General features: G+C 44.1%; 3 protein-coding genes across 3 annotated transcripts; all 3 read right to left on the reverse strand.

The window, feature by feature from the left end:
* Positions 1-10: 10 nt before the first annotated feature.
* On the reverse strand, positions 11-2,284 carry sumo2a (small ubiquitin like modifier 2a). Its single transcript, XM_084684752.1, has 4 exons — positions 1,635-2,284; positions 969-1,100; positions 776-847; positions 11-527 (listed from the first exon to the last, which is right to left on the reverse strand). Exons 1-4 carry the CDS (start codon positions 1,653-1,655, stop codon positions 462-464), a joined length of 291 nt encoding a protein of 96 aa, XP_084540878.1. The 5' UTR covers positions 1,656-2,284; the 3' UTR covers positions 11-461.
* A 405-nt stretch (positions 2,285-2,689) lies between these two features.
* Positions 2,690-9,781, reverse strand: gga3a (golgi associated, gamma adaptin ear containing, ARF binding protein 3a). The gene is made up of 17 exons (XM_084684753.1): positions 9,701-9,781; positions 9,127-9,211; positions 8,824-8,899; positions 8,634-8,732; positions 8,407-8,530; positions 8,204-8,307; positions 7,586-7,666; positions 7,142-7,279; positions 6,146-6,227; positions 5,947-6,063; positions 5,523-5,765; positions 5,355-5,440; positions 4,877-5,226; positions 4,442-4,719; positions 4,074-4,243; positions 3,817-3,927; positions 2,690-3,560 (listed from the first exon to the last, which is right to left on the reverse strand). Exons 1-17 carry the CDS (start codon positions 9,738-9,740, stop codon positions 3,450-3,452), a joined length of 2,295 nt encoding a protein of 764 aa, XP_084540879.1. The 5' UTR covers positions 9,741-9,781; the 3' UTR covers positions 2,690-3,449.
* Positions 9,782-10,503: 722 nt separating this feature from the next.
* Positions 10,504-26,447, reverse strand: grb2a (growth factor receptor-bound protein 2a). Its single transcript, XM_084685652.1, has 6 exons — positions 26,385-26,447; positions 26,033-26,191; positions 15,752-15,849; positions 14,431-14,553; positions 13,022-13,196; positions 10,504-12,736 (listed from the first exon to the last, which is right to left on the reverse strand). Exons 2-6 carry the CDS (start codon positions 26,108-26,110, stop codon positions 12,557-12,559), a joined length of 654 nt encoding a protein of 217 aa, XP_084541778.1. The 5' UTR covers positions 26,111-26,191; positions 26,385-26,447; the 3' UTR covers positions 10,504-12,556.
* Between the last annotated feature and the right edge of the window lie 803 nt (positions 26,448-27,250).

Raw genomic sequence — 27,250 nt, forward strand, 5'->3', positions numbered from 1 at the left:
AAAACAAATGTTCTAAAAAAAGAATCTATTTATTCAATAACATTCCATAGTCTTGACTAAGTAAATCAAAATACATATCTATTTGAAAAACGATTTCAAGCAAGCATTTTACAACACAATATAAAACGTTCAAGATTCCATTTCGGAAAACATGATGAAGATGCATGTGAACAGGAGGGAAACAGATGTTTGCTGACAAGCACATGTCAATCCTGTGGAATAAAATGCACAAAGATTTACACACCTTTCCAAAAGCATCACTTTTTCATTAACATAAAATGCTTTTAATTCATCTTCCATTCCTTAATTTAACTCCACTTATAATTAAGTTTAAATTGTTTTCAAATTAAAATGACTGGCTACATTGTAAGTCAGGGAGTAGTACGAAAATACATAATATTCCTTCCCAAGTGAACAAAGAAAGGACAAGGGAGGTAGCAGTTGTAGCATGGAAATAGTCTTCAGTGAAGATATCCCCCTGTTTGTTGCTGGAACACATCGATTGTGTCTTCATCCTCCATTTCTAACTGCAATATAAAAACAAAGTTTAGATGTACAGTTTTAGCAAGACTTGCAACTGATATGGGTGACTATGCGGAGTAGACATGGTTCAAGGAACAAGAGCCGTAGATGAACATCTTCATTTGGGATCTTGAAAAAAAGGATTAAAAGACAGACATGTAGGCCTACAATTATTTAAGTGTAAAAACTACAATAAAAAGTTATAACAGATATGACTGTAAGCTGAGGGGCAATATACAAACGTATCACTTACCTGTGATGGTGTGTCTGTTTCATTAATGGGTTGACCATCAAATCTAAACCGTATTTGTCTCATCGTGAGTCCCTGCGGACAAACATTTCTTCATTAAAAAATTCACTGTATGACTAAAACATGAAATCCACATCTAGGCTGATTACAAGGTTGAGAAGTAGTCGAGGCTACATGAGTTGATGCTGTGTCTTACCTGTCTTTCACAATATGCCTTCATGAGTTTGTTGAGAGGTGTATGTCTTTTGATCTTAAACTGCACCACGGAACCGTCCTGTCCTGCCACCTTCAGGTTGATGTGCTCATTGTTCTCAGTCTTAACTCCCTCCTGTACAGATAAACACCAAATGAAGACCCATCCATCACGTTTCAGGATACTAGTGTAGTACACGTACACTAAGATGTTCTCTAGCTGAACACATTTGAGTACGAAATATCCAACAGTAGAGCTATATCTGTCAGAAACTTAGGCTACCTTGGTTTTGTGATGTCACGGCTAGCTGGGTAGCATCTGCACTACTACTAGTACTACAGTAGCGTATTTTATGCAAGTCGGGCTAGCTCGCTAGCTTAACGCTACCAGTAGTTAGCTAACGTTAATAATGTAAGCCCATCTGTGCACATAATTACAAAATATTTTCTAAAACGGTTTGGGATCTACTGTAACTGCCTCACTTGCCAAGTAAAAGCGCTAGCTTGCTAGCCAACTAAGCGCAAAATCTTTAGTGAACCAAGCAAGTTAGGTCTGTGTTTTGTAGCATTTTCTCCATAACCAAGAGACTTATCGCCACAGCATAAGATGCGTTATATGTCGTAGAGAACGGACAGTTAATATTGTAAAGAGACATGTCCCATCCCTCACCTTGGGTTTCTCGTCTGCCATGTCGGATGTGGATGATGAGCGCTCAGTGGCTCTTTCTGTGCGCTTACAATGGCACTAGACAGTCAGGACAAGAGCGCCAGTTTGTGCACAATTGAGGCAGCTTGAATTCCACGCATTTTCTATTCCACCGGCCTCACACACATTTAGATTGTTAATCAAAAACACAATACAAACACAAAATATTTTTTTAAATAAATAGGCCTACTTTAATTCTTCATGCAGAGAACGTCTAAAAATATGAACTTAACCAATAAAGAGCTCATCTGTTCATTTCTATGGACAAATACAGCAATAATTTATGACAACCTGGTTTAAGGATGCTTGAAGAATTCTTAATTGTAACAAGCTCCGACAGAATGCATTCAACACAATCACATAGTAGCTTATAGACAAGGCCGGACATCCCAAGTCTCCCGGAAGGTCCGGGAGTCTCCCGCATTTCAATAGCGGCTCCCTGACGCCCGCAAATGCTATACAATCTCACGGATTTTGTATTTCGAGCGAGCGAGAGACTGTGAAATTGTCATTTCTGTTAGAGATAGGTGCATATCGCGCCTCAAGACAGTGTTGGTTGACGTGCTGGTTGAGGGGGTACTTCATGCGTCAGGATTGCGTCCCGGGGGGGGGGGGGGAGGGGGGGGGGGGAGGGGGGGGGGCACGTCCCGGAAATGAGTCTATGCAGGTTGGGACATAGATTTATATATATGGGTTGGGATGTCTGCAAGGCCAATTAAAGAATGGTGGGGCAAGCGATTTAAACGTAATTGTATAAAACTGTCAAGAATACCATTTCAAAAATGAAACGCAATTGTGTTTCTTTCAGGCAGAAACAGAACTTTTTAAAAACGGCATTCTTTTGCGTGAGCTCCGTTTTCACTGCTGTTAATTGAACAGCTAGTCAGTTTGTTGCTCTAGCGGCTAGACTAGCCTCAATAAAGCTTGAACTGCGGAGCCAAACCAATTTAACTGATAAACTGTTATGATCATGTCAGCAGATGAGAATGTGGGTAGGAATTCAACAACACACTGCGATGTCTGAACTGCGTGCAGAGCTGATTAACACTACTTCTCAAAAACAATTAAGCAATACATCCATGACAATCACTCAAACTGAAATAAAAACTGAGGGATCTGCAGGCTATCAAGTTTCTTATGGTGTGGGATGACAGAACTAAAGATAGAAATACAAGGAATCCCATCTGTAATCAAATAAGGCTATAATAGTAGAATTACATGAATAAGTCTTTGTAAATATAAGATTAATAACTTTCAAAGTAACATAAATAAGACTCCCAAGTAGTTTCACCAACCGATTGTGAAACCAACCATTAAAAAAAAAGACAGAATTGTAGTGAAGTTCGCAATGCTCTGTTTTCTATGAGCTAGTGAGCCCCACTTATAGGTCACGTTTGTTCACCTCGGCTTGAACGTTGAATAGTTATCGTAAATGCTTTTCAAGTGTATGTAATTCTGAAACCAAACATTGTAAGTCTGTATGGAATTCTAAAGTGCAATCATTCTGTAACAACTCAGACAATGGAGTTGATTGACTAGAGGGAGCGAGTTGCAACAAAATTGCACTGAACATGATCAACAATGAACAATGAACAATGATAAAATAATATGAATAGTAACAGTATTTTGTAACTCACTGGGATGAAACACTCACAAATACACTGACCTCCCCGCCACCCCCAAAAATACTGTCTCAGTAGAGCATCTGCTCAAAGCTGTCTGCACCATGTGTTGCTGGCTACACTGTCCTGGCACTGTTTTGGTGGTTGAGGCAGAGGGCTATAGAGCCCCCCATCTCTCGGCCGAGGGGAACTGGTCCACCTCTCCTGTTTCCGTGCACTGCTGGTCTCCCAGAGTGAACGTCAGCTTGTATCTCATCCGAACCTTATCCTGAAACACAGACACGCACACGCGTCATCGCCTTCATAACTTAGCCTGGTGGTTAGCACTGCATACACTTTCACAAATCTTTGTTGTGAGGGGCGTAAGCAAATAGTGAGACTAATTCAATGGATGAAAATAATAAAAAAAATCTCGACCACTATATAAAAAAAACAAACAAAAAAAAACCAGACAAATTATAAGCAGCACGAAACAGCTTCCCGTCCTGTCTTTGGACCGCGTCAGTGTGACACAACTGGCGTACCTTCAGCGGGTTGGCCAGCAGCATGACCTGAGTGATGGCGGCGGGGGGCAGGATGGGGCTGAACGCCGCCAGCTCCGTCCCCGACGGCGGCTGCAGCCTCACCTTCATTGACTGACGACCGTAGAGAGGGAGAAAAACGGCGGTGACGTCGATACGCCAAGTGCATCATAGTGGCGTTTCCACGCGATTTTTGTGCACCGGAAACTTTTCTGTCTGACTCTTTCTGACTGTGGAGGTTGAGTGCGAGGCCTTTTTACCTTGGGCACGGCGGCCTGCAGGACTACGTTGCTGATGGGCAGTGGGGCTGTATTCAACATGGACACCACGATCACAAGAACATCAGGCCTGCCAGAGGGACAGTCGGTAGCAAAGTGGAGAAGAACCCGGATGCCGTCTTTATCGTACGCCGTCACAGGGCACACTTTGCCTTTGTTACCACAGATGAGAGAGAGAGAGAGAGACAGAGAGAGACAGAGAGAGAGAGAGCGAGCACAAACTGTCCATCAACCAAGCTTTACGTCAAGAGTTCTATAATATTAGTCGTTAGCCATTCGCTGACGCTACCATTTCTGTAAACTACAATACCCCCAAATCCAGCGCGGGATAGTCAGTCAGCGCAACTCACTAGGCCTGATGGACTCCAGGGGAACGTGGACGTTGGCTAGGGATATCTCCGGGGCCACGCTTGGGCTGGCCAAGCCCAGAGGGATGACAGGAGACAGGGAGCGAAGCAGGGGGCTGTCGTCTGCCTGGGGCCTGGTGGTGGGCAGGCTGGAGGCTCCAGGTGCTGCTATGCCCAGGGGGAGAGGGCTGGATCTGGAGGGTGCGATGCCCATGCTAGAGGTCCCACCCATAGCATCCCCTATCCCAAACAAGCAATCAGGGTCCAACATACCAAGCATGCTGTAGAGATAAAAGAGACAAAACACTGTATAAAAATAAATAAAAATTCATAGTTCACAAATCATACCTCAACCACAATAAATAAAGCAATATAACATTGTCAGTTTCAGGGAAACAGACAGATGAAAGGCACAAGGTAAGGGCAAGACACCCTCACCTCTTGGGGTTTCCCAGGTCCAGCATAGCCAGGTCTTGCAGGCCGCTGTGGCTGAGGGAGGTGGAGGTCGACAGAGAACCAATGGGAAAGGAGAAAGAGGTAGCACTGGAGGATTGTGGGTAGTTAATTGGGCCAGGGCAGGTTGACACCGGCGTCGCGGACAAGGGGGCTGCAGGGAACGCAGAGGTGGCGAGGGGGGAAGGGACAGTGCTGGAGGATTGTGGGTTGGGGACCGATGAAGAGGCTGTGGTCAAAGTGTTTGGGGATGCTGCTGAGGTTAGCGGTGCTGAGGAGAAGGCAGGAGCTGTGATGGGTGTACTGCCAAAGAGGTCCAAAACCATGTGGGGTGCCTGGCAAAGAGGGTGGGAAACGGTGCCATCATGCCTCCAAGTAGACATAACTTGAAGAGAACCTTTGGTCCCAGTTCATTCATAAATAACCCCCTTTGAAATGTAAACACACTGAAAAATATGCCTACCTGTGATGACAATTGCTGACTGAAGACGTCATCTTTTGGTGTCTCTTCCACTGCTCCACTCAGAGCGGGAACGGGGTCATTAAGGCCTTAAAAACAAGCAAACAAACCCTTTCACACCAGTCACCAGCTCCGAATCACTCCACTCGAGCAAGGGTCTTTAGGTGTTACCTAAAGAGATGAGCTCTTCATCTAGCAGGGAGAGGGCTGTGGAGGGTTTGCTGGGGCTAGGGTCATCGCTGGGAACAGGACAAAAGGCCTGGGAGGAGGCAGAGCCGTAAAGCAGGTCGGCTGGGATGGAGAGACTGGGCTCTGGGTGCTGGACTGTGGGGGTCAGCCCTGGAGGGGAGGGGCTCTGGAGGTCCAGCCCCGCCAGGTCTATCAGAATCTCCGATTGGCTGGTATCTTTGGTGCCTGTCCAGGAGAAGGAGAGAACAGAGAATGTGTGAGAATATTTGAAGGCAAATTAATTTACAAAGTATGGTTTGATGAGACAAATTCATGACATAAAAATAGTCTGCACATGGTACACTAGTGGAAGATGAGGAAATATACAGAAGTAAAGTGGGGGAAAAAAAGGTTGCGGATGTCATACATTGTGAGTAGGAATGTCCCGCAGGCTCCATCTCTCCGTTGATCTTCTGCCCTTCCACGATCTTCCGATACGAGTTGATGACGCGGGAGAGGTCATCGCTGGCCTGCAGGATGTCTCCTAGTGGTTCGGACAAGAGGTCAGACCAGGAGGGAAGCCATCGATTTGGCCAATGGCGTCGAGGGAGAGTTAGGGTTCTCACCCAAGCTGCTGTCGTTGTCCTCGGTCTCCGTGGCCAGCTTAAACACGGTCTGCCTGAGTTTGTCACAGTCTCCGTATAGCTCCTTTAATGTCAAACAAATAACAATGGTCCAATAAAAAAATCCACAGAGAATCACCCTATGACAATGCATTAGTTCCTGCTTATGTCCTGCATTAATTGTACTTTTAACTGCAGGATATGTATTTTCTGTACACTGTTACATTTCAACTGAGGTCATTAGTACTATCGTAGAACTGTGAGACATGTTCTCAGCCTCAGGAATGCTAAACATCAAGACATCCTTTGTAGCAGATCTTATGGATCTTATGGATCTTATCTTGTATTTTGTATCGATGTTTTACCTTGTGTTATAATCTTAACTGTAGCACTTTGATATTGATTTCAAATGTAAAGTGCGTCAGAAATAAAAATCTATTATTATTATTAGGTCATTCCAGTCAAGTGATTAAGACTGAACATTGGTGCACCGACCCTGATGAACAGTCAGGTGATTAAGACTGAACATTTATGGACCGACCCTGATGAACAGTCAGGTGATTAAGACTGAACATTGGTGGACCGACCCTGATGAACAGTCAGGTGATTAAGACTGAACATTGGTGCACCGACCCTGATGAACAGTCAGGTGATTAAGACTGAACATTGGTGCACCGACCCGGATGAACAGTCAGGTGATTAAGACTGAACATTGGTGCACCGACCCTGATGAACAGTCAGGTGATTAAGACTGAACATTGGTGCACCGACCCTGATGAACAGTCAGGTGATTAAGACTGAACATTGGTGCACCGACCCTGATGAACAGTCAGGTGATAAGACTTTACATTGGTGCACCGACCCTGATGAACAGTCAGGTGATTAAGACTTTACATTGGTGCACCGACCCTGATGAACAGTCACGTCAAAAGACTTTACATTGGTGCACCGATCCTGATGAACAGTCAGGTGATTAAGACTGAACATTGGTGCACCGACCCTGATGAGCTCCTTGTCGCCGTCGGTGGACTCCTCTCTGCTGAAGTGGCTCAGCATCTCGTGGAGCAGCTTGACGCTGTTGCTGACCTCCTCCAGAGTGCCGCTGCGCTTGGAGGCCCTCTGGGCCCTCACCTCGTCCTGAAACAACAACCACAATGACAGCTACGCTTTCGCCTGGCGGCGTGGAAACCCAGGTGCCGGGGCCAAGTTAGCATTTACACGGCACGCTGTTCTGAACACAACGAATAGCTGACGGCTAGTGGACAGATAGAGGGGGAATTCACAGTGTTTTAATACACCTACTGTTGAAGTCATCCGCGATTTGGATTTGACATTTGTGTGCATTTGTGTGTTTGTGTATGTTTGAGGGAAGGTGGGCTTATGCCTCTGCTATTACAGTACAACAAAACCATTTTTTTTTTCTGAGTGTAAGCTGGCCCTCACCTCCTTGACCATGTTCTTGATCAGGCGGTTGGCTTCCTGCAAATCCTCTGGTTTCTTACTCTTCAGAAGCTCTGCCAGTCGCTGCGGACGGAGCACAATCGCCAGTCAAGAGAAAGCCTCCCCCTCATGTTTCCCATGGCACGTAACCAATCACAACACTGCCCTCCCATCTGGGATAACATGTCTTATGAAAACAACTAGGACCATCGATCACCCGGAGAGTACAGTAAAGGAAAACACGCTGTCCCTGTTCCTCCCCTAATGATGGGATTACGAGTGTCTGGGGGAGACACTGTGTTCCAGCCGTGGTTGCCGGAGGAACAACGGCACGACCGGCTACGACGCAAAACACACTTTCCGTGAAACTCTTTACATTTACATTTAGTCATTTAGCAGATGCTCTTATCCAGAGTGACTTACAGTAAATACAGGGACATTCCCCCCGAGGCAAGTAGGGTGAAGTGCCTTGCCCAAGGACACAATGTCATTTGGCACGGCGGGGAATTGATCCGGCAACCTTCTGATTACTAGCCCGACTCCCTCACCGCTCAACCATCTGACTCTTTCCATGACTTTGGGGGGTTGTAAGACTCCCACGCCCGTGACCCTCCCTCTCACCTTACTCTTCTCCTCGTTCTCAAACACTGGGTTCTTAGGGTGAGCCAGGGGCGAAGCCATCAACGTCTTCTCCGGCGGGACGACTGGGTCCTCGCTGACGACACCTGAGAGTGTTGTCCTTCATTAGAAGACAGCAACTACTGTGGCGATTTTGACCCTTGGATGGAGAAGGAGAACGTTGGGTTTTGGATGGAATGTCTTACCCTGTCTCTTGAGCATCTGGTAAGCTTCACTGATCTTAGCTTCATCGGGTAGAGAGTGTGTCCAACTGAAGATCATCTCGATCACTTTCATTTTGACCCTTTCTGATACTCGATCACCTAGGTACTAGGAGGAGAAAAAGGCTATTTATACACACACAATATAACAACTGACCCATAAATATCGAAATGATCTTTGGTTCAGAACATGAAGTCTAATGTTAACTTACTTTGGGTGACACCACTTTAATAAGTTCGTTCAAAAAACGAAATTTCCCCACTTCGTTGTGAAACCGTCGGCCACAGTTCTTCATGCAAGCTTCTAGTACCTGCAAGAGTTGAGATAGATAGGCTTCATGTGATCTTCACACAAAACAATTACTCCTTGAAGTGTTATGATTTCTGTGGGCGTCTACTTACCGTCAAAGCCTGTATTGCCTCCCATTCTTGCGGGGACTGAATCTTATGAGCCAACAATCTCACAGAGATCTGTGGCCTGGAATATTCATGAAACAAACATTTAACAAAGAGAAACAATTACGGGGCAAAACAATTATGATGATCTTAAAGACCCAAATTTAGAAAGCCCCATCGATTGGAATTAAGATGACTCATGGATGATAAGAAGAGCTCTGAAATAGCATGCTGACTGACATTTGATACATGGAACATGCAGTGCAGATGGCACAACATGAACATAAAATGTCCATGGTCTGTTCATACCCTTCCAACTCCTTATTCACTTGGTCGCAGAAGCCTATTATGAACTCCCAGTCTTCCTGTCTGTTAGAAGGGTTTGTGGCTTTGTCTGTAAAATGGATATAGTTTTGCAGAGTTGGTTGTTATTTCTATTCCAAACCTGTCTCACTATCCAACAGTCTAGAAAGGGGTGTGTCTCAGATGGAACTATGTTGATATGCTTGATACTAAACTCAAAGCAAAAAGCTTGGAGTTGACCTTACTAAGCAATATTTGCTGTGTTAACGTATATTTGACAACCTATAAAAAATATTCTTAATTATTTTAATGTATTTGCTAATAAATATCATAACTATACAGCTGTATCCCCATGTTCACGTCTAGCTAAGCTAGCTAGCTCTAGCGAGAAAGCTAGTTGGTAAGGCTTAGTTAGCTAAACTGGCTATCAACATTGGAAAATGCAGGGACAATTAAACACGGTTATTGATGACAATCGTAACATTATCATTAACAGATTAGCTGCAGTAAACTAGCATACTGACAAACTGTTGGACTATCTTAAATTATATCAATATTAAGTTTATAAGCATGTACTTACTGAGCCACGACTCTAACGACTCCCCTTCCCCATCCGCCATGTTCACACTGTTCAAGTATAGCACCTCATGACTCTGATGAAAATGACGTGGTCGCATGGTATGAAAACAAATGTCACGCCCCCCTAACCTACATTTATGTTTTGACATCAATCAAGTGAAACGTTTGCTTTCAATCATGAAAAAATAAAAGACAGTGTGTACTGTGACATTGAGAGGGAAGGCATGAGGCAACCTGTTTTCTGTTGTGCCAACAAAAAATAAAATGGTACGTAGTCTGTTATTTCTCGTGTCCACGATGCTTCTAATGTGAATATATCAGACCACAATTGTTTATCTATATATATAGTGAACTGAACAGAATACATCCATGTTGAAATGTTACTAGTGTGAGCCTCGGCCAGCAGATGGCGCTAAAAGCTTAGAACAGTTTAGGCTTTATAATAAATTTATAAGCAAAACACTACTCGGTTAGACCACACCTTTCAGTTAAACCCAACCTTTTATAGGGTGGTTGGGGTCATGAGGTGACACGAGATATTTAGGTATAGTATATGAAGTAGCACGACCGGAGGCAGGCACAGATAAAACCTGCAGATTAGAAATTGGAGCAGTTATCCACAAAGACCCCTCTGTTTCCTTGCAGTCGGTGGGAGGCTAGATTTTGCATGCGTTGGAGCCGGAAAGTTCACGTGAGGGTCAAAAACCCAACACCAGAGATTCTAGATTAGGTACATAAAAACGAATATCTATTTGCATCCCTGATAGAGATAGGTAGAGAACAAGAAATCATTCAAACACACGGTAAGCTAAACATGATTGTGGTACTTTATTTCATTCATCTACATGCGTGTCAACTTCAAAGCAAATCATACATTGTGACAGACATGGAGAGCACTTACTCCTGACTCTCTGAACACCAATGCAAATAGGCTGTACACACCATATCAGTACAGACTCCAGCAAAATGTAAACAAGAATTAAATTGTCTTGGGGTGTCGGTTGCCACTCAGTCATGATATCATTACGTTAGATTCATATAATTATGAAAGGAAGGGGAAAAGGCAACAAACCAAAGTTAAAGTTAAACCCAGTTCAGAAAATCCCAAGCTCTCCACTTCTCATCCGAGCAGAGTTTTGTATCCAGTTAAAATGTTTTTGTGTCTAATAAAGTGAAGGCATCCTTACAATAGGCATAGGCCTATAAGTGCCTATGATTCATTTGAAGTCTTAATGTCAGTCCAAAAATCAGCCATGGACATTGCACTCTTATTACTCTCATTTTGAAGAACTTCCAATGTTCTTCAAAACGTTCTCAACCGTACGTTCCATGTACGGTTGAACAAAAATAGAGATGAAAGGCAATGGATGGGGGGCTTGTTTGAAGACCTCTGTCAACATGTAAAATAATTTGTCATTATTTTCTTATTTTAATATATAGTATATATTATTTTTGTTTTCACCTCTTCACAGTCCTTCAACAGTCCTTGGACCATGTCATTGTGTCTTGAAAAGGAAGCCCTTGAGACTGATTCCATATTCAACATACTGAAGTGCATCTGGGAGGGTGTGGAAACATTTTAAAACTTTTTTTAAAATTCATTTTACCCCATTTTGTAAACAGGACAGAAAAGGCTGTGGCGGTGAGATGGTTTATCATCAATTCTTAAGTCTCCATAAAGCCTGGACATGACATATGTCTTTTTCTGATTACATTTAATGCCATCCTTCAGGTCAGAATATTTGAGGTACCATTTGTGGTTTCCAGTTTCACACCCCAAAAGATCAAAGATTCCCTGCAAGCACATGACCAACAGTATTCCTCTACTGTAGTAAAAAGTTGAAAGTGTAGTAAAACAAATTCTGAAAGAACCCTCTCGCACCCACCATGTGTTTCATTTTGCAGCAAGATCACTACTTTCATGACCCAAAATCATTTGAATAAATATGACAATTAAGAAGATTGTGCCTCAAAGCTAAAATCAGCAATATGTACAGTTCACCAAAAGAGCTGGCCACCATTGATAGAGTAAAAGATAGATTTCATGCAAACCATTAACTTTTCACTTGCAGAACTGCATCTGTGGAATGACATTCCACGAGAAAGATACAACTGTGAAAACTTAAGTTATAACAATATTGGAATGAAAACATGTTAACAGTATATTTTACAGTAAATGGAAAAAAAACTATCTATTAGTAGATCTTGTTTTCTTAAATTTGGAAGACAATTAGTCCCCATGTAAAATGAATGTGCAATCAGTGTTCAGGAGCAATATTGCAGACACAGGCTTAGAGATGCTATTCATTTAATCAGTGGTGCTCCTAAAATGGTACTGAAAAACAGCATTTCCCATGAAACAACTGGTCCCATAGCCAATAAAACAACATAAACACAAAGGACAAAAACAGTCAAAACCACTTCCAACAAAACAAGCTCGTCATCAACACATTCATAGAAAAACATGAAGCTCAATATAATAAATTCAGACATCCCAGAACAAGATCATTAATAACACCATGCCAATCTTTGGTCATTGACACTGAAGGACTGTTGGAACCTGGCCATGTCAGAACGTCTTTTTTATTTCGTAGCGACAGTAAAAAAAAAACTGGAACAGAGAAGAGGGGATCCAAGTAACATTGTGAGAAAAGGGCGCCAACGCCTGCAATCGCCAAGCCTTCAATCCAGCCACCTCACTGACTTAAAACCAATCCACTTGCTGTCAAGAGACCCCCCTCCAAAAAACAGTGCGTGAAGTCCCCTCAGTTTCTGTGAGCATCCCTCTCCTCTCCTCATCCCGTCATTCCATCCCCTCTCTCGTTTCTTGCGGCATCATCGGCATGCGGCTCAGCCATTAGGTGTTCTGGTTGTATGGCGTGACGTAGTTACGAGGGAAAGTGCCCACCTGGCCGTGGCACATGCCTGTCCACCAGTTGGCGTCGGTGTTCTCCGTGACTTTGATGATGTCGCCGCGCCGGAATCCCAGCTCCCCGGGCTCCTTGGGGTCGAAGTCAAACAGCGCTTGAACGTACACCTGCCGGGATGGACGCGGAGAGCGGAGCGTTAGAGGAGGATGCCATTCTGCAGTATCAGAGTGCATGCTGGGACATTTTTCGTTTTGTCTTTTCATCTCAGTATGTCTTAAAAAGCATTTTTTTTTTCTTTTTTACACGTTTTTTCCCTTTTTCTACACGGGCTTCAAACTTTAAGCACAGTACAGTAGATGTCTAAGAGTATGCATGTTTTGCTACGTCAGTTGTTCGGTTCAGAGAAGTGAATGCGTGTGTTTGGATACAGCACGTGTGGAAACATTTCCTACCTCTGTGTCAGCAACGACCTTCATGTCTTTGAGGTAAATAACTTGACTACGGGACACGGAGGAGGTGCGGTGATACTCCACCAGTTCGTTGAGAGAGTTAAACTTCACCACCCACAAGAAATACTTCCCAGCACCGTCACGGAGTACTTTAAAGTGCTGGACATCGTTACCCGACCTGCAGAGAGTACATCATTTCATGAAGATTCGGGATCAAATGGTTTTACATTTGTGTTCATTCATTTGAGAATGTTATTTACATGGTATTCATTTGTTATCAGATGTGAAAGACGTATCGTGTTCTTTTCCTGACAAACAAACGGGCCCTTAGTCTGCATTGGGTTTCCATTTTGTGGGACTTTCTCAGTGACCCGATGAGATCCAATATGTACATGAAAAGATTTCAAATCCCACTTCACTTAGGCCCCTAACTCAATTCAACAGGTTAATTTGGCCGTAGATGTCTAACCTGCGTGTTTGAGTGAAGGTGTGAAGAACCCCATCTTTCATGGGCTCGACGTGCCACAGCCATCTGTGTGTCGCCGTCCCCACCCCTCCCAGGCCCATGAATGATTTAGGCTTTTGCTGTCCCAGTTCCCCCCCCATTCCCCCACCCCCTCATCTCTCACTTGTGAAACATGAGTTGAGGATTCGGCCCAATCAAAATGCAAGAGAGGGCTGTATATTTCATGAGATTCCATTACTAACGAGGATTTCCGACAGCCCTGAAGCTGTGAAATGGAGTGATGATAATATGCTGACAATGAAAACGTGTTATCTTTTCCTCCCAAGAGTTCGTATTAGCTCTACAGTTTTTGGGGTAAGTGTCAGACCGCAATGCTGAGGGTAGCACCCAGAGAAAAGCAGTTTGACGCAGACTAAAGTGTTTTCACTAGGAGATAAGGCTCTGTATAGCCCCAGGTGAGTCCAAAATGACACAGGCAATTTACCTGATAGCCATCGCCAGACAGACTTTGCATAAAGACTGGAACAATAACAGGTTGGTCAATACAGACCAGGGATTAGAGGAGTCGTATTACACACCAGCTGTCATTCATATATGATATTAATGGTACAATTCATATGATTGTTTTATACAGGATAGGGTACTTAAAACAAGATATATCATGCAAGTTAAGAAAGTGTGCTGTGTTTGTGTGTGATGGGAGTGTGAAGGGAGTCAGGTGGCTGAATGGTGAGGGAATCGGACTTGTAATCGGAAGGTCGCCAAATCGATTCCCGGCCGTGCCAAATGACGTTGTGTCCTTGGGCAAGGCACTTCACCCTACTTGCCTCGGGGGAATGTCCCTGTACACACCGTAAGTCGATCTGGATAAGAACATCTGCTAAATGACTAAATGTAATGTAAGTCTCCAGTTTGACCTTTCGCAGTAAGGACAACATGGACATACCTGACAGAAATGGAGAAATCTCCTGCAGTGCTCTCGCTGTCTCGGATGAGGAAGGCCCCGTCAAATCTTTGCTTGGAGAGTATCTCCTCCGCCTTGGCCCTCGTAATTCTCCCGTGGAACCAACTGTCAACGCCACAAATCGTCATTTCAAACCGGGTGCACCTGCAAAGCTTGTTCAATGCTCAGTTGACCCAGATTTTATAACCCAATTACTGCTTAAAAACGGCCTTGGGACATTTGTAAATAATTGGAAAGTTTCAAATAACTTGCGTTTATAGTTAATTACTTCAAAAGGGAAGGTAATGGTGTTACTGTGTCAGGTGTATGCTGAGGGATCAGTTTAAAAGAGAGAGTAATAGACCAAACAGAGCAAGGTCGACATGGTAACTAATTTACAGTATGTCTCTGTATTTAGCAACACAGACTGATACTGTTCTGTAGTTCCTTACAGAAAGCCCTGTCAGAAACAAATGCTCTGTGTACCCAGGTATTGTGTTGTTTAGAGGCACAGAGACCCCAACAACATACCACCAACACAAAATGTTTGCATTTAGCTAACGTTAGCATTTAACTAATGCTCCTGTTTGTAACTGACACTAACGTACAGTACCAGCGCTGCTATGAGAGGAACGCTGAGGTGAACACTGCCAAGCCTGCTATGATTTCTCTGAGGGTAACTCTGCATAAAGATAAAGTGGATATCCTCCTATTGTCCACAGTCTTTCCTGCTCTGGAAAAGGATGCTCTTTGATGTGGTCCCAGTGCATGTACAGCGGATTAAAAATGTTGGTCGGGCAGCCTTTCAACCAGCAGAGCTGGTTGGATGATACCATATGGACTATGCGGTTGAACTAGAACTACAACTTAGGAACTGAAAAGACAAGTATTAAGTTAAGACAAGTTTTAAAAGACAAGTTTTAAAAGACAAGTTTTAAAAGACAAGTTTTAAAAGACTGACCGACCAAGTCTGATTAATTAGTCATAAGCTCAATGAGGCTGACCCAACTCTCACAGATAAGCGCTTTGAAGCTAATGGATGTCTCCACAGTTGTTATGGGGGTCTGTGTGACTTGCTCAGGGGGCTGGGGTTTCCTGTGGGGGAGCCTCTAGGAGCAGGTGGCAGTGTCATCTGGGGGACTTCCTCCCTTCTCGTCCAGCTGGACCCAAAAGGACAAACAGCCTCTTAGCCTCTGGGGAAACCGCTAATTTGTTAAAGCTAGGGTTCTTTGGTTTCCCGAACAAGAGGATATATTGATTGGAAAGGGGTATGAATGCAGACGTTTTGACTTTGTAGGGTGGAACGGATGGCAAGTTGGCTCACCTGTGTGGTTTCAGCTCAATGTAATTTTTGGGGACAAGGCCTTCTTTTCCATTTAGTTCAGCCACGTACCAGTTGTTGTCGCAATTGACATTTAAAACCTGCAGGAGAAATCAGAAAAATGCAAAAGACAAAAACTTTATTAAAGTAAAAATATTCATTTAAATGAGACCAAAAAAAAAAAAAATTCTAACAGACATACAGAAAGTAGACATTTCCCCTCACCCTTATTTAGTATTTCAAATACATAAACAACAGAAGCCCAGACCAGAAGACCAGACGAGGGTTCAAACTCCTTTCACAGACAGACCCCACATGAGGAGGTCAAACAAGTCAGTCAACCTGAACGCTGTCATCTGGAGTCTCCAAGGTGGCGGCCAGACGGTGACCGCAACCACAACGCCTCCACCGAGTCGCCATCTGTCAACGTCAACACGGCCCACGATGCACCGGGGGAACTGGCACCCTCTCAATGGCATTTAAAATGCTGCATGCGGTGCTTATTTGTCTCTATATATTCTATAACAAGCACGTATAAAATGTATTTTTATGTCTACGTCAGCCACCTACATTTGACAAAAAAATAAAAACCCCGCCGGCTCAACCCACTCCTTAAACAAGAAGATCCCTGGTTTACCACACTGAAGAGCATGCTGAAAATGCTGCCCCTCACAACGGAAGACAGGAGAGCCACTCATCTCCGTGGACATAATGTCTGCCTGTGTTCTTTGGCGTTTGGCAAGTCTCAGTAAACACACATTAGTCCTGCCGCGCTCTCTAGCGATGGCGCCTCTCTTCCCAAGCCACAAGTGGAATTAACTGCCACTCTACACAGCTGTGGTAAGACAACAATGCACATGAATTGAGAGGGGAAACAAACCGCACGGAAGGCAGTGTCTTTTGGTTGAGCCAAATGTATTGACAAATGGGAAATGGTGATATGGGTGAGCAGTAGTGAACAACAGTAATGCTCTTTCAGTAGTTGTTGTTCTGCTTTCCACACCAATGTACAACCTTCAACACCCCCCCCCCCCCCACCCCCTGAACCAGAAATAACCTCAAGCTGTGTCTGAGCTTACCTCATTTTTCGACAAAAAGAAATCTGCATATGCTAAATCTGCCCTCGATTTCTGTTCTCTCCCTCAAGAAATCCCCCACGGCTAAGATGAAGGGTTCAGGAGAGATAAGCAGACAGACAAACAATGGAGAACATAAACACACACATTATTTTTGTGCATTTCAAAGTGCACACTTCCCCTACAGTATACCTATTTGTGTGTGTGTGTGTGTGTGTGTGTGTGTGTAGACAACCTGCCCTGAATACGCTCTGACTGGCTGATCTCGTGGTGGTAATTGGTGTAACAGAGAAGGAGGTCTCTGTGTTTCCCCCTCCTCCACAGCTGTCTACAGTCTGGAGCTAGACTCCTCCTTCTCTCCCCACTGTCATGACATCTCATCAAGACTGAGAGAAATGCAGCACACTATATTCAAATATGTCTTCCGAATAACAGGATCCGGTATGAAAAATATAAAACGACAACGTGCATTTGTATAAATAGTCATCCTTGGCATGACATCAAAGACATGCCAGTGCTAAACACTGACTACCGTAAAGTGTCTGTAGAATACAATGTATATCCATCAGCTGTCCCTGTGTGTGTGTGTGTGTGTGTGTGTGTGCGAGATGGACATGCTGTTGCAGATCTGGGTGATGGGAGGGGAGGACTGACCCTGGAACCAGTGAGGTCGCTGAGTCACATGACTGAGACACATGCATGACTCACATCAAACGCAAGTGTTGGATACGACCGCAATTCTGTCTGTCTGTATCTATGAGTGTCGCTTAGTGAGGTTGAGAATGACTGATTAGTGTGTGTGTGTGTGTGTGTGTGACAGGTGGGGAGGAAATTAGGGGTATAACGAGCCTGTGTGAGCAGGGAGATCCAGCTGATGGAAGTCATTACACTAATGTTAGGAGACGAGGCAGATCGAGTGAACAGAGTGAAGAAAGAACGAGAGATCATGACGGAAGGGATTGAGAAAGAAGGCGGATGCCGGTTGCAATGCTGTTGCTAAAATGGTGGCGTTGCATTTGAAAGCTGGACCCCACCTTGTGTACTGGCCATGTCCATCAGTAAGGACCAAGCTTTCTTCCATCACGTCGTGGACCCCCACTTATCAAGTCCAGACTTCCGGTTATTTGAAATCAAATTCAATCAACAAAAATGATCTGTTACCTCAACTATATAATGGGAGAAAGATGCAGTTTTCCTCTTTCGTTTGATTTATGAATTCCCCCTACTTCCTTTCTCCTACTCTACCTAAAGCAGGAGGAAAACCGGAGGATGGAAGGAAGCGGAGGAGGTGAAGTGGGGCAGTAAGGAGGAGGATAGATTTACCATTGAGGAGTAGCCTAGTTCTCAGAAGGGGGAGGACTGGGTGGATATCAGCGGATGGATTATAGCGCGGGTGTGAATTCAAAGCGGCAGACAACAAGCTTCTTAAATCCAAGCATGGCCACAGGGGGCTCCACGGCAAAATCCTTCTGGCCGCTAATGACCCACCAGCAAACACAGTTTCTTGTTCCTGCTATTTATTTGGACTTGTAGCACAGAACAAGGTTTTCCAGCAATACGAGCGAGACATGAATATACATGAGAGGGGAGCAGAATAATGAGATTGGGGCAGAGGGAGAGAAAGATAGACATAAAGAGTGACTGTGTGAGTGTGTGAGTGAGTGAGTGAGTGAGTGAGTGAGTGAGAGAGAGTTTGGTGGAGGTTTATCTTGTTTCCAGGGAGATACACTGCGAGCAAAGGTGTCCCCAGAGGCATGTTAAAAGACAGGCGATGCCTGATAACAGATAATGAACTATGTGAGGTGAATGCGAGAGGGGAAGTTGTGTGCAGACTATCCGGAGACAAGCAACCACAGGGGGAACGATCATCAAACCGCACAGAAACACGGGTACCTCAGGTCTGCTGCCCGTGTACAAAAGTACAAAGCCTTGTGCGAGTTGCTGAGCAAGTTCAGCAGTCGACTCTCTCCAGTCATGAAATAAAGAACAGAAGTATTCAACGTCTGGAGACTTCATTACTTGAGATGAGTGCGCTGATGTAGGATGTCTGTCTGGCCCCGGTCCTGTCTCATCAGAGAAGAGCTCGTGCAGCGAGGACGGGGTTAAGACATCAACAACACCACCGCTGCTAATCCAGCTACACCCAGGACATTTATAACGAGCATGGGGATTGGACTGGTGGGATTTAAGAGGAGAGAGAATGAGGGAGGGATGGACAGACAGACAGACCAGAGGAAAAGGCAGTACACTGCCGGTAAGCTAAAGCACATTGCAAGACCGGTCTGGGGTAACACACCAAAGGCCTGCTCCATAAAGCGAGTTTACGGAGTCAGTTAGTCTGACTCATTTCTAGTTTATTCGGTTCCATGAAGCCAGCTCGACGTAGTTCGAACTCAGTTACTATGGCAACTTATGCCTCAAAACTAGCCTGGTTCGGGGCAGGCTTAGCCCGTGTTGTTGCTTAACCAGACGTTCTTGTACATTTGTAACACTGACCCAACAGGAAAACGATGATTTACCACAGACATTCTCATTTCCTCATTCTCATCAGTTTAATATGTAGGTTGCATTTATAGAAGATATACTTAAATACTTAGGCTACAACATTCAGCCTAATGCATTACACAACATTTAGCCTAATGCGATGAACAATGATATCAGAATGATACAAACCTACATAGCCTACATTAAATGTATGGCTATATGGTAGTTTGTGATTTCAAATGTTTAGGCATCAGGCATATAATAGGCCTAGCCTGGTCCTAACCAGATTCTCGTACATTTCATTGACAAGCGTTGACTTCCTTGTAAGTCATAAAGTTTATGAAGAAGTTTAAAACTATTGGATCTGCCCAGAGCCACTCTGATCTGCCATAACCAATCGCTAGCGTTCGCCTTAGCCAACTCCTTCACCACTACTGTAACAGAGCTAGCTGCCGTAGCTGGAAAATCAAACTGTTCCTGAACCCCATGGGGAGGAGGGCCACAACATCAAGGCCACCAACAAAACTCAGCAAAACTTGTTCTTGCTCCGGCTTTAGCTTATGGATATTCGGCAGCGTTGCTACAACATACTGAATGGCTTCGCTCGCATCTTTCTCCGCCGCCATTACGGAACTATAACACAAACTAGCGCATAACATCAACGTCATCGTTTTCAGCCACTCCCTCTGTTCGCTGATTGGCCGGTAGAAAATTAACCATAGACATCTGACTTATGTACCTCATGGCCAGACCTAGTACAGAAGAAAAATCAAAATTAAGCAGAAGTACATAGGAGGCCAGAGCCAGGCTAATATAGGCCTATTTCTCTAATCTAAATGATCCCTGTATAATCTTCATCACTACATAATTTTTAACAGTAGCCTACCATTAAAAAACAAACCTAAATCCGTACATCTTTCTTTCCTTTTCCCGTCACAAGAATCGTGTTAAAAGGTTAGGCTACTGGATAATGTATTGATTAATAGTAGGCTATTTATAAAACAATGTCAAAAAATTCAATTTAATGTAGTGTTTAGAGGGTGTCAGTTTTTTAATCAATGGTCTATAAAAAAGGACCTCGACCTACGTATCTTTCACGTCAATCATGGCGTGTCATTTAATTTTGATGAAGTGGTGGATGAGGGAGCTGCTGAAAGGGAACGTTCTTTTTGGAAGAAGTCGCGTGGCCGTGTGCATTACTTTTTGCCATGGTGGATCGATATAATCCTCTACTTCTCGGGCTGCTTAAGAATAGGGTGCACTCACAATTATCTTGACTACTTTGACTTTTATTAGTAGGATTGCTTGAGCTGAAATTGGCCTTTATGGAACCACTTTAGCCCCGCTTGACTTGTTAAACTAATTCAAGTCAGGTTTGGGACTTTAAGACCAGCTTTTTTGAGCGGCCTTTATGAAACAGGCCTCAAGATGAGATAAGGATGAGTCACTCAGGTCGGTTGGTGCTGAGCGCCCATCATCCATCCCCCTGTTATCTTTACTACCTCAAACTCTCACCTTCAAGCGACTCAGCAGACGGCCTGCGCTACTTGCTAGCACCCAACTGCTAACTGAGTCACCTGCCACCGTGAAGGAGCGCCTGAGTGTGGAGGAGGCGCATGAGTCAGGACGTGCAAATCGCCATCGCCCTCCCACTCCAAGCTCCTGGCACTTGGAGGATCGTGGTACTGATCTCTCCTCATCAGAGGAACCACCCATACAGCTGCTTCTTATCTTCGAGTGGTCGACAGAGAACATGACAAGAAAACGGACAGGGGAAAGCAACTTCCCTGTCTCAATATATAAGAGAGACAGTTAATAAAGGGAACTCATTTCCCGGCTTCTTGTGTCTCTTCTCGAACAACGTCAATGAAAGGCAGAACAATCAATATCCGGCTATGTGATCATTACCCGGCTGTGTCGACATTAGAGAGTTACGCGGAAGGAACATCAGATTCGCAAAGCAAACACAGCTACAGATTGATAGAGCCTGTTTGTGCCTATCCTTGAAAGCTAGATATGTGTTGCGGTGTACTTGGAAGAAGGTGGTTTAGTAAATTGGGTTACAGCTTGACTGGGCTTTGAGAGCTCTTTGAAATGAAAGCTCCCTGGATAGAAGACTGTTTGCACAGGTAGAGAAGTTTACATTTAAGAGCCTTGTACCACGGTAGATAAAAGCCCATGTCTTTGACAGAGACGGACGTAGAAAAAGATTCTAATGAATTGTGTATGCTGGTGTGAAAGGTGAGAGTACGCATTAGGGTGGGTGTGGGGAAGCATTTGCGGAGACAAGAAGCCATGTCTCAGCTTCCTGTTTGTCATGGCTTCTGCTCATGGCAGAAGAGTTGTGCAATGCAAGACGCTGTCAGGAGGAAGGCAGAGTGTGTGCCGTGGTGAGATTCCATTACTATAGCCCTGAGGCTAAGTGAACGCGATTGCGACGTCGAGCCCATAGTCTCTGGAAGTGCAGAGCTTTTTAACAGGTTGCAAACACAACTAAACACTTATTTTCGCTTAGTTTCCCAGCTTTGCTCAAATCCCAGGAGGTTCCTTGGGAAAATAGAGCAGTTGGTGTCAAAACAGACAGGAGGGGAGGTCAGAAACACAGCGGCGCTCTGGCGTGGGTTCAAAGTGACCTGTCTACACTGATCAACTCAACACAATTGTGATGAACACCAATGTTCAACATGCCAGCATTAAGCCCATGTGTCAGTGCTACTCCTTCTTATAAGTATTCATAATTAGGTCAATTATATATCCAAGGCTAATAAGAATCATATAAAAGGCCCAAAGGCTGTTGGGTTTGGGGCTACATAAACATCGTAATACCATATTTTTGTTAGCAAGACTCATAGCCATAACCTGTTCACTTGTACGTATTGTTATGTACAGCAAAAGTATCTGGAAATCTTTCCACCGGTCTCTCAGTGAATGTTTCCTCACTAACCCAATAGCAACTAACAGCACTTCTTCTTTAACGTAAATGCTAGTCAATGTCCTGTCACGTTTTAAAAAGTACTTGAGCCAATCAAGTGCCAGAACACAAGACTTGAATGGCCTCCGCGAGGCCATTTATGGTATCTCAAAAGAACACAAACACAAAGTAATCATCAAATTCCAAAACAATTTTTGACCCCTTGTCACCATAGTAATGACCTTTTCAAACCACACTGCCATGTTAACTGCTGTTCAATGTCATGGCGGTGACAGGAGATATCCTGGCACATGAACATGTGTTTACTTTTCTCCTTCCTGACATGCCGAGAGAGAGAGAGAGAGAGAGAGAGAGACAGACAGACAGACAGACAGAGAGAGACAAAGAGAGACAGAGAGAGAGAGACAGAGACAGAGAGAGAGAGAGAGAGAGAGAGAGAGAGAGAGAGAGAGAGAGAGAGAGAGAGAGAGAGAGAGAGAAATAAAGAATTCAAATGGCCAGCCTGGGACCTTCTGGTTGATTTCCGTCTTTCTCTCCCTCTTCCTTATCCCTTCCCATCTGTCAGGCAGCAGAGAGGAAAGATAAACAAACCAGGTCATGTCTCCAGAGCTTTTACATTTCCTGCCTTCCCCTCTGTATTTCCCCCACTGTCTTGTTCTCCCTCTCCATGTCTCTCTAAGGAGACCCTGAAGGTGAAAAGAGGTGAACAGAGAATGAAGGGTGTGGTGGCGTAGCTATTTCACTCACCTCCACACTTCCAGCTGGAAGACACTGGAGGTCTGTCTGAGAGGATGGATGATTCTGCTCAGTCGTTTAGTCTATAAATGGCCACGATCAATTCAGCGTTTATTTCCTTCCCCACTTCCCTCCGCCTCTGTCAGCTCAAGTGTCCCCGACAGCATGTTTCAACCCGTAAAGGAGGACACCATAAATCTGCCTGGTAACCAGGTCACATCATTAACACTATGATTACAGTTTGTTTATGTTCATGTCTGAGGCAGAAAATGGACCAAAGGACCAAATGGACTGTAATTGTACTGTGCTGTAGTTCAACCGTAAGTTCATGACAGGTTCTGGTTGTTCGGTCTAGTGCCAGCATGCTAAGCTAAGAGCAGTTAGATCTGCCCTGACAGCTCCTCTCCAGGGACGTTAACAGTTGTCCATTTAGCAGGTGAGTGGCTGCCCATGGAATCACAGTTCACTAGCTGTGGCAGAAGCTACAGTGCATCTGGTTTACAGGAGAGCAGCTAGGCTACATTCAGTGCTGTTGCTCAGGAGTCAGGAGGATTGCTTCCCTTTTTCCGTCATCTGTCAAAAAGGGGGGGGGGGGGGGGGGCTTTCTGGTACAGTTTCTCTGGATTTGGTCATAAATCACCCAACATCCTTGCTAGAATGTTCCATCCACACAGAAGAGGTGAGCCCTGAGGTGGTTCATCGTTGGACCAGAGAGAATGCTTTTAATTTTGAGTGTAGCCGACACAGCGCCCAGGTCCTTTTTCTTCCCACTTCTCTGGCGCTATATTTAGACTTGAGGTTGACTGACAACCACTGACATCTACTGCTACCTCAGACTCCTCATGACCCTTTCACAGGCATGGCTGGGTTGGGCCTAGCCTTCAATTTTTTTTTGTTTTATAAAAAATTAAACTTTTTTTTTTTTAACCCTGATTTTACGTCCTCCTTAAATGAATGTTTCTGTGAAATTATGTCTTTTTGCTTGTGTAATAACAATTTTACAACACAGCTGACAGTGAGAATTATTTGACAAGACATGTTGCTCGTCATCTTACATCTTTTTCCAGGAAAGGTTTACAACGGAGGACTTACTGTGATTCGACGTCCACACTGAATTTGACAAAAGCTAAGGAATTGCATTTGCCTTCTGATAGATATAGAGTGTACCGAACACCAGAGTGCTAATCTAATCATGGACAAAAAGCCCATGTGATAGGGCATACTCTGTAGCATCATGTCACCAAGGGAGAATTTTGATAGGCCATCTGAATTGCATCCAACAACATGACGAGTTCCAGCTGAGGCTGGGGAATGATTCAGAGAAGGAATGGAAAAGCTTCCAAGGCCTACGGCTGTGAGCCATGCGGTTGGAGACAGGACGAGACTCCATCATCTGTAGTGGAAATTCAATTAGGAAGGAACAAGGGATGGCTCATGTTTCGGAGAGCACAGCAGACAGTTTCTCTTCTGTACCTCCCTGTAACACTCTTTCAGGTCTCTCTCCTGTACCTCCCGCTATCCTTTTTTCAGGTCTCTGTCTATTGCTCTCACATTGTCCCTCCATAGGTTCAGGAACTGTCGTTTGCACCAGGGTTGAGGTACATGTTGCAACATCTTTTTTTTTTTTTTTGTAAACACTTCCAGTTTTATTGGAAGTAAAACTCAGGGTTTTACATCCAGGCCTTAGGCTGCATGTGGCTCGACGCGATGCAGAAAAGCTGGCATCCACTTCCGACCCAACAGAGATGAAGATAAAGCGTGGTTAACCACAAAGAGGTTCTGTTGCAGGAACAGAGTGCTGTCACATTCTCCAAGTTCCTAGCGGTGGAGTCTTGTGCGGTCTAACGGGTTCAATTCCGGACTCTAGCTTTACTCCGACCGTACAGTGAGAAGCATGTCTCCTTGCTTTGTGTGTCATCAGCATGCACTCACATGCCTGCTCTTACGCACTGCATCAGAGAGCGCTCAGTAACTCCCTGGGACAATTGCAGACTTGTTTTACATAGGAGGTACGACTAACATACACTGGTCTCTTTGAGTCATGAACGAGGCACACATGGATGACTGTCCTAAGCATGGACAGACTATCAATCTTGGTTGTTCACTGTATGTTGTGTTGTGCTCAAGGAGCAGAATCCATTCATGACACCTGACTGGGTCATTGCCCGGAGGCAACTTGAGTGACACACAGAACAGTTGCCGAGTGCCAACACTCATAGAACATAAACTGCAACAATCTAAAGGCATGGGTATGAGAGAAAGGTAGTGCAAGCATGCCTGGATATAAAAAAGGGGCAATAAAAAGCCATGAGTCACAGTGAAAGTCCAGGAGTCCCAGCATCAGTCATGTCATCATGGCGTCGTCGGTGGATCCGGGGTGATCCCTGTGTTCACACTGAGGGTCTGATGTGAGCAGGCGCAAGTTTATAGTGCCTTCATGGTGTCGGTAACAACTTAGAACACCGGGTTACCCTTTCTCTGGCACAAGTCTGTGGCGATTGTGTCAAATGGATCCAGGGGGAAGCTGGTTGCACCTGAGTGTGTGCTGGGTTGCTTCTGGGGGCTGTGTTGACATGGAAGTTTGAGTCAACTAGAAAACTTGCTACGTGTTGACCTTGTGTTCTGACCCTCCTGTGGCCTGTGGTTTGTAACCTGTGATGCCGTAATAGCATTCCACACATCTGTCACACTGTTTTACAGCTGCCTTTCCTCCATCCTGCTCAATTGCTGGGGGGCTCCAACTCCTCCTCTCTTTTTCTAGTTTCTGCCTACTGTGCTACCTCTCTCAGGTCTGGTATGAACACAAGGACCCTTTTAAATAAAAGATTCTCATCGACTTTCATGACTAGGAATGGCTTGAAAAGTGTTCCAGGAGTGAAACTAAAACCAATGACAAACCAGTTTTTACTTATACGCACATACACAGCGGAGAGAAAAAAATACTTCTCTTTAACGGTTAAAAAATAACATGACAAACACCTACGTGCTATGTCGGATATACAGTAGCCAATGTGTAATGTAACAGAAACAATGGACTCGATCCATTTCTTTACTTACCTTCATTACGTGTCCACGTTTAAAACTGAGTTCATCTTGCGCTGTGGCTTCGAAATCGAATTTAGCGATGGCCTCCATGGATTTCTTCTAAAGCCTTTAGGTTGTTAAAATAACGAGAACCCGTTTGAACTTTGTCACGGGAGTTTCCTCAAGGAAAAGCTGTAGGAAAAAATGAAACTAAGTAAAAAAAACAATACCAAACCTGAATATTGTTACCCTGGAAAAAATACTCAGCGTTAAGCCGCCATGCACAAGCACGTATCACACAGCCTACACGTGAGCACCAGGCGAGATATGACCAAGCAGCAGTCACAGAACAGTGTGCAACACTTAAAACACAATACGGTAGAACCTTTTGAAGTGTTGCCGCGCCCATGCAAAACATACGACTCCTACAACTGCGAGAGAACATGGAAAAAAATAAGAAATGTGATTGGCATCTCCTCAAGCCAATTGTAGCCCAACGATTGTTATAATTGACCAATGGAATAAGAGGAAAGCACCCAATAGGTGTACTGTAAATGAGAACTAACATTTTTTTTTATCATTCGATAGATGTAATATTTTAGGCTACCAGACTGAAGTCTTGGAGTAGAATCCTCTAAATTTCAGCTAGTCACTAAAATTGAGTAAACACTGGTCGTTGTTTTACGAGTTAATGGTAACATACAATTATATTCGCAATATAAATTCAAGTGTTTCGTTGAAACCAATGATGCAACTAAGTATGATTTTTTTTAATGTTCTTTTCGGCCGTACAACCACAGCCCAGAATAACTGTCAATGACAAGTCACGAGGTTTCCGCTTCTGTAGCTTTAAAAAAAAAAAAATAGTAAAGGAGTTCACCACCTGTCTCTCTCTCTCTCAGTTCCGTTCAGAATGCTTTATTGGCATGACAGTTCGGGTTGAGCAATATTGCCCAAGCAGTCCATAGTGAATGGACATTTTAACATATATATCATAACATTTTGCAAGGAGTCTAACAATAATAATATGGCAAAACAGTAACATAGCAAGTTGGGGACTGTAGAAAAGTAACAGATAAATGCATGTTACAGTAAGATATAGCTAGAAATATCTTAACAGTCATACAAGGTTTCTAGCGGCAAGGCTTGCAATAGGCCCTTCGCCCAGAGATATCCTTAATTTCTCATTTATGTCAAGTTCTGTGTAGTTTTCAATTAACTGGTGACATTTTTCCAGATATTGATCTCTTA

The sequence above is a fragment of the Hypomesus nipponensis genome, chromosome 21, assembly GCF_054491055.1.
Source record: "Hypomesus nipponensis isolate SF chromosome 21, ASM5449105v1, whole genome shotgun sequence".
NCBI lineage: Eukaryota > Metazoa > Chordata > Actinopteri > Osmeriformes > Osmeridae > Hypomesus > Hypomesus nipponensis.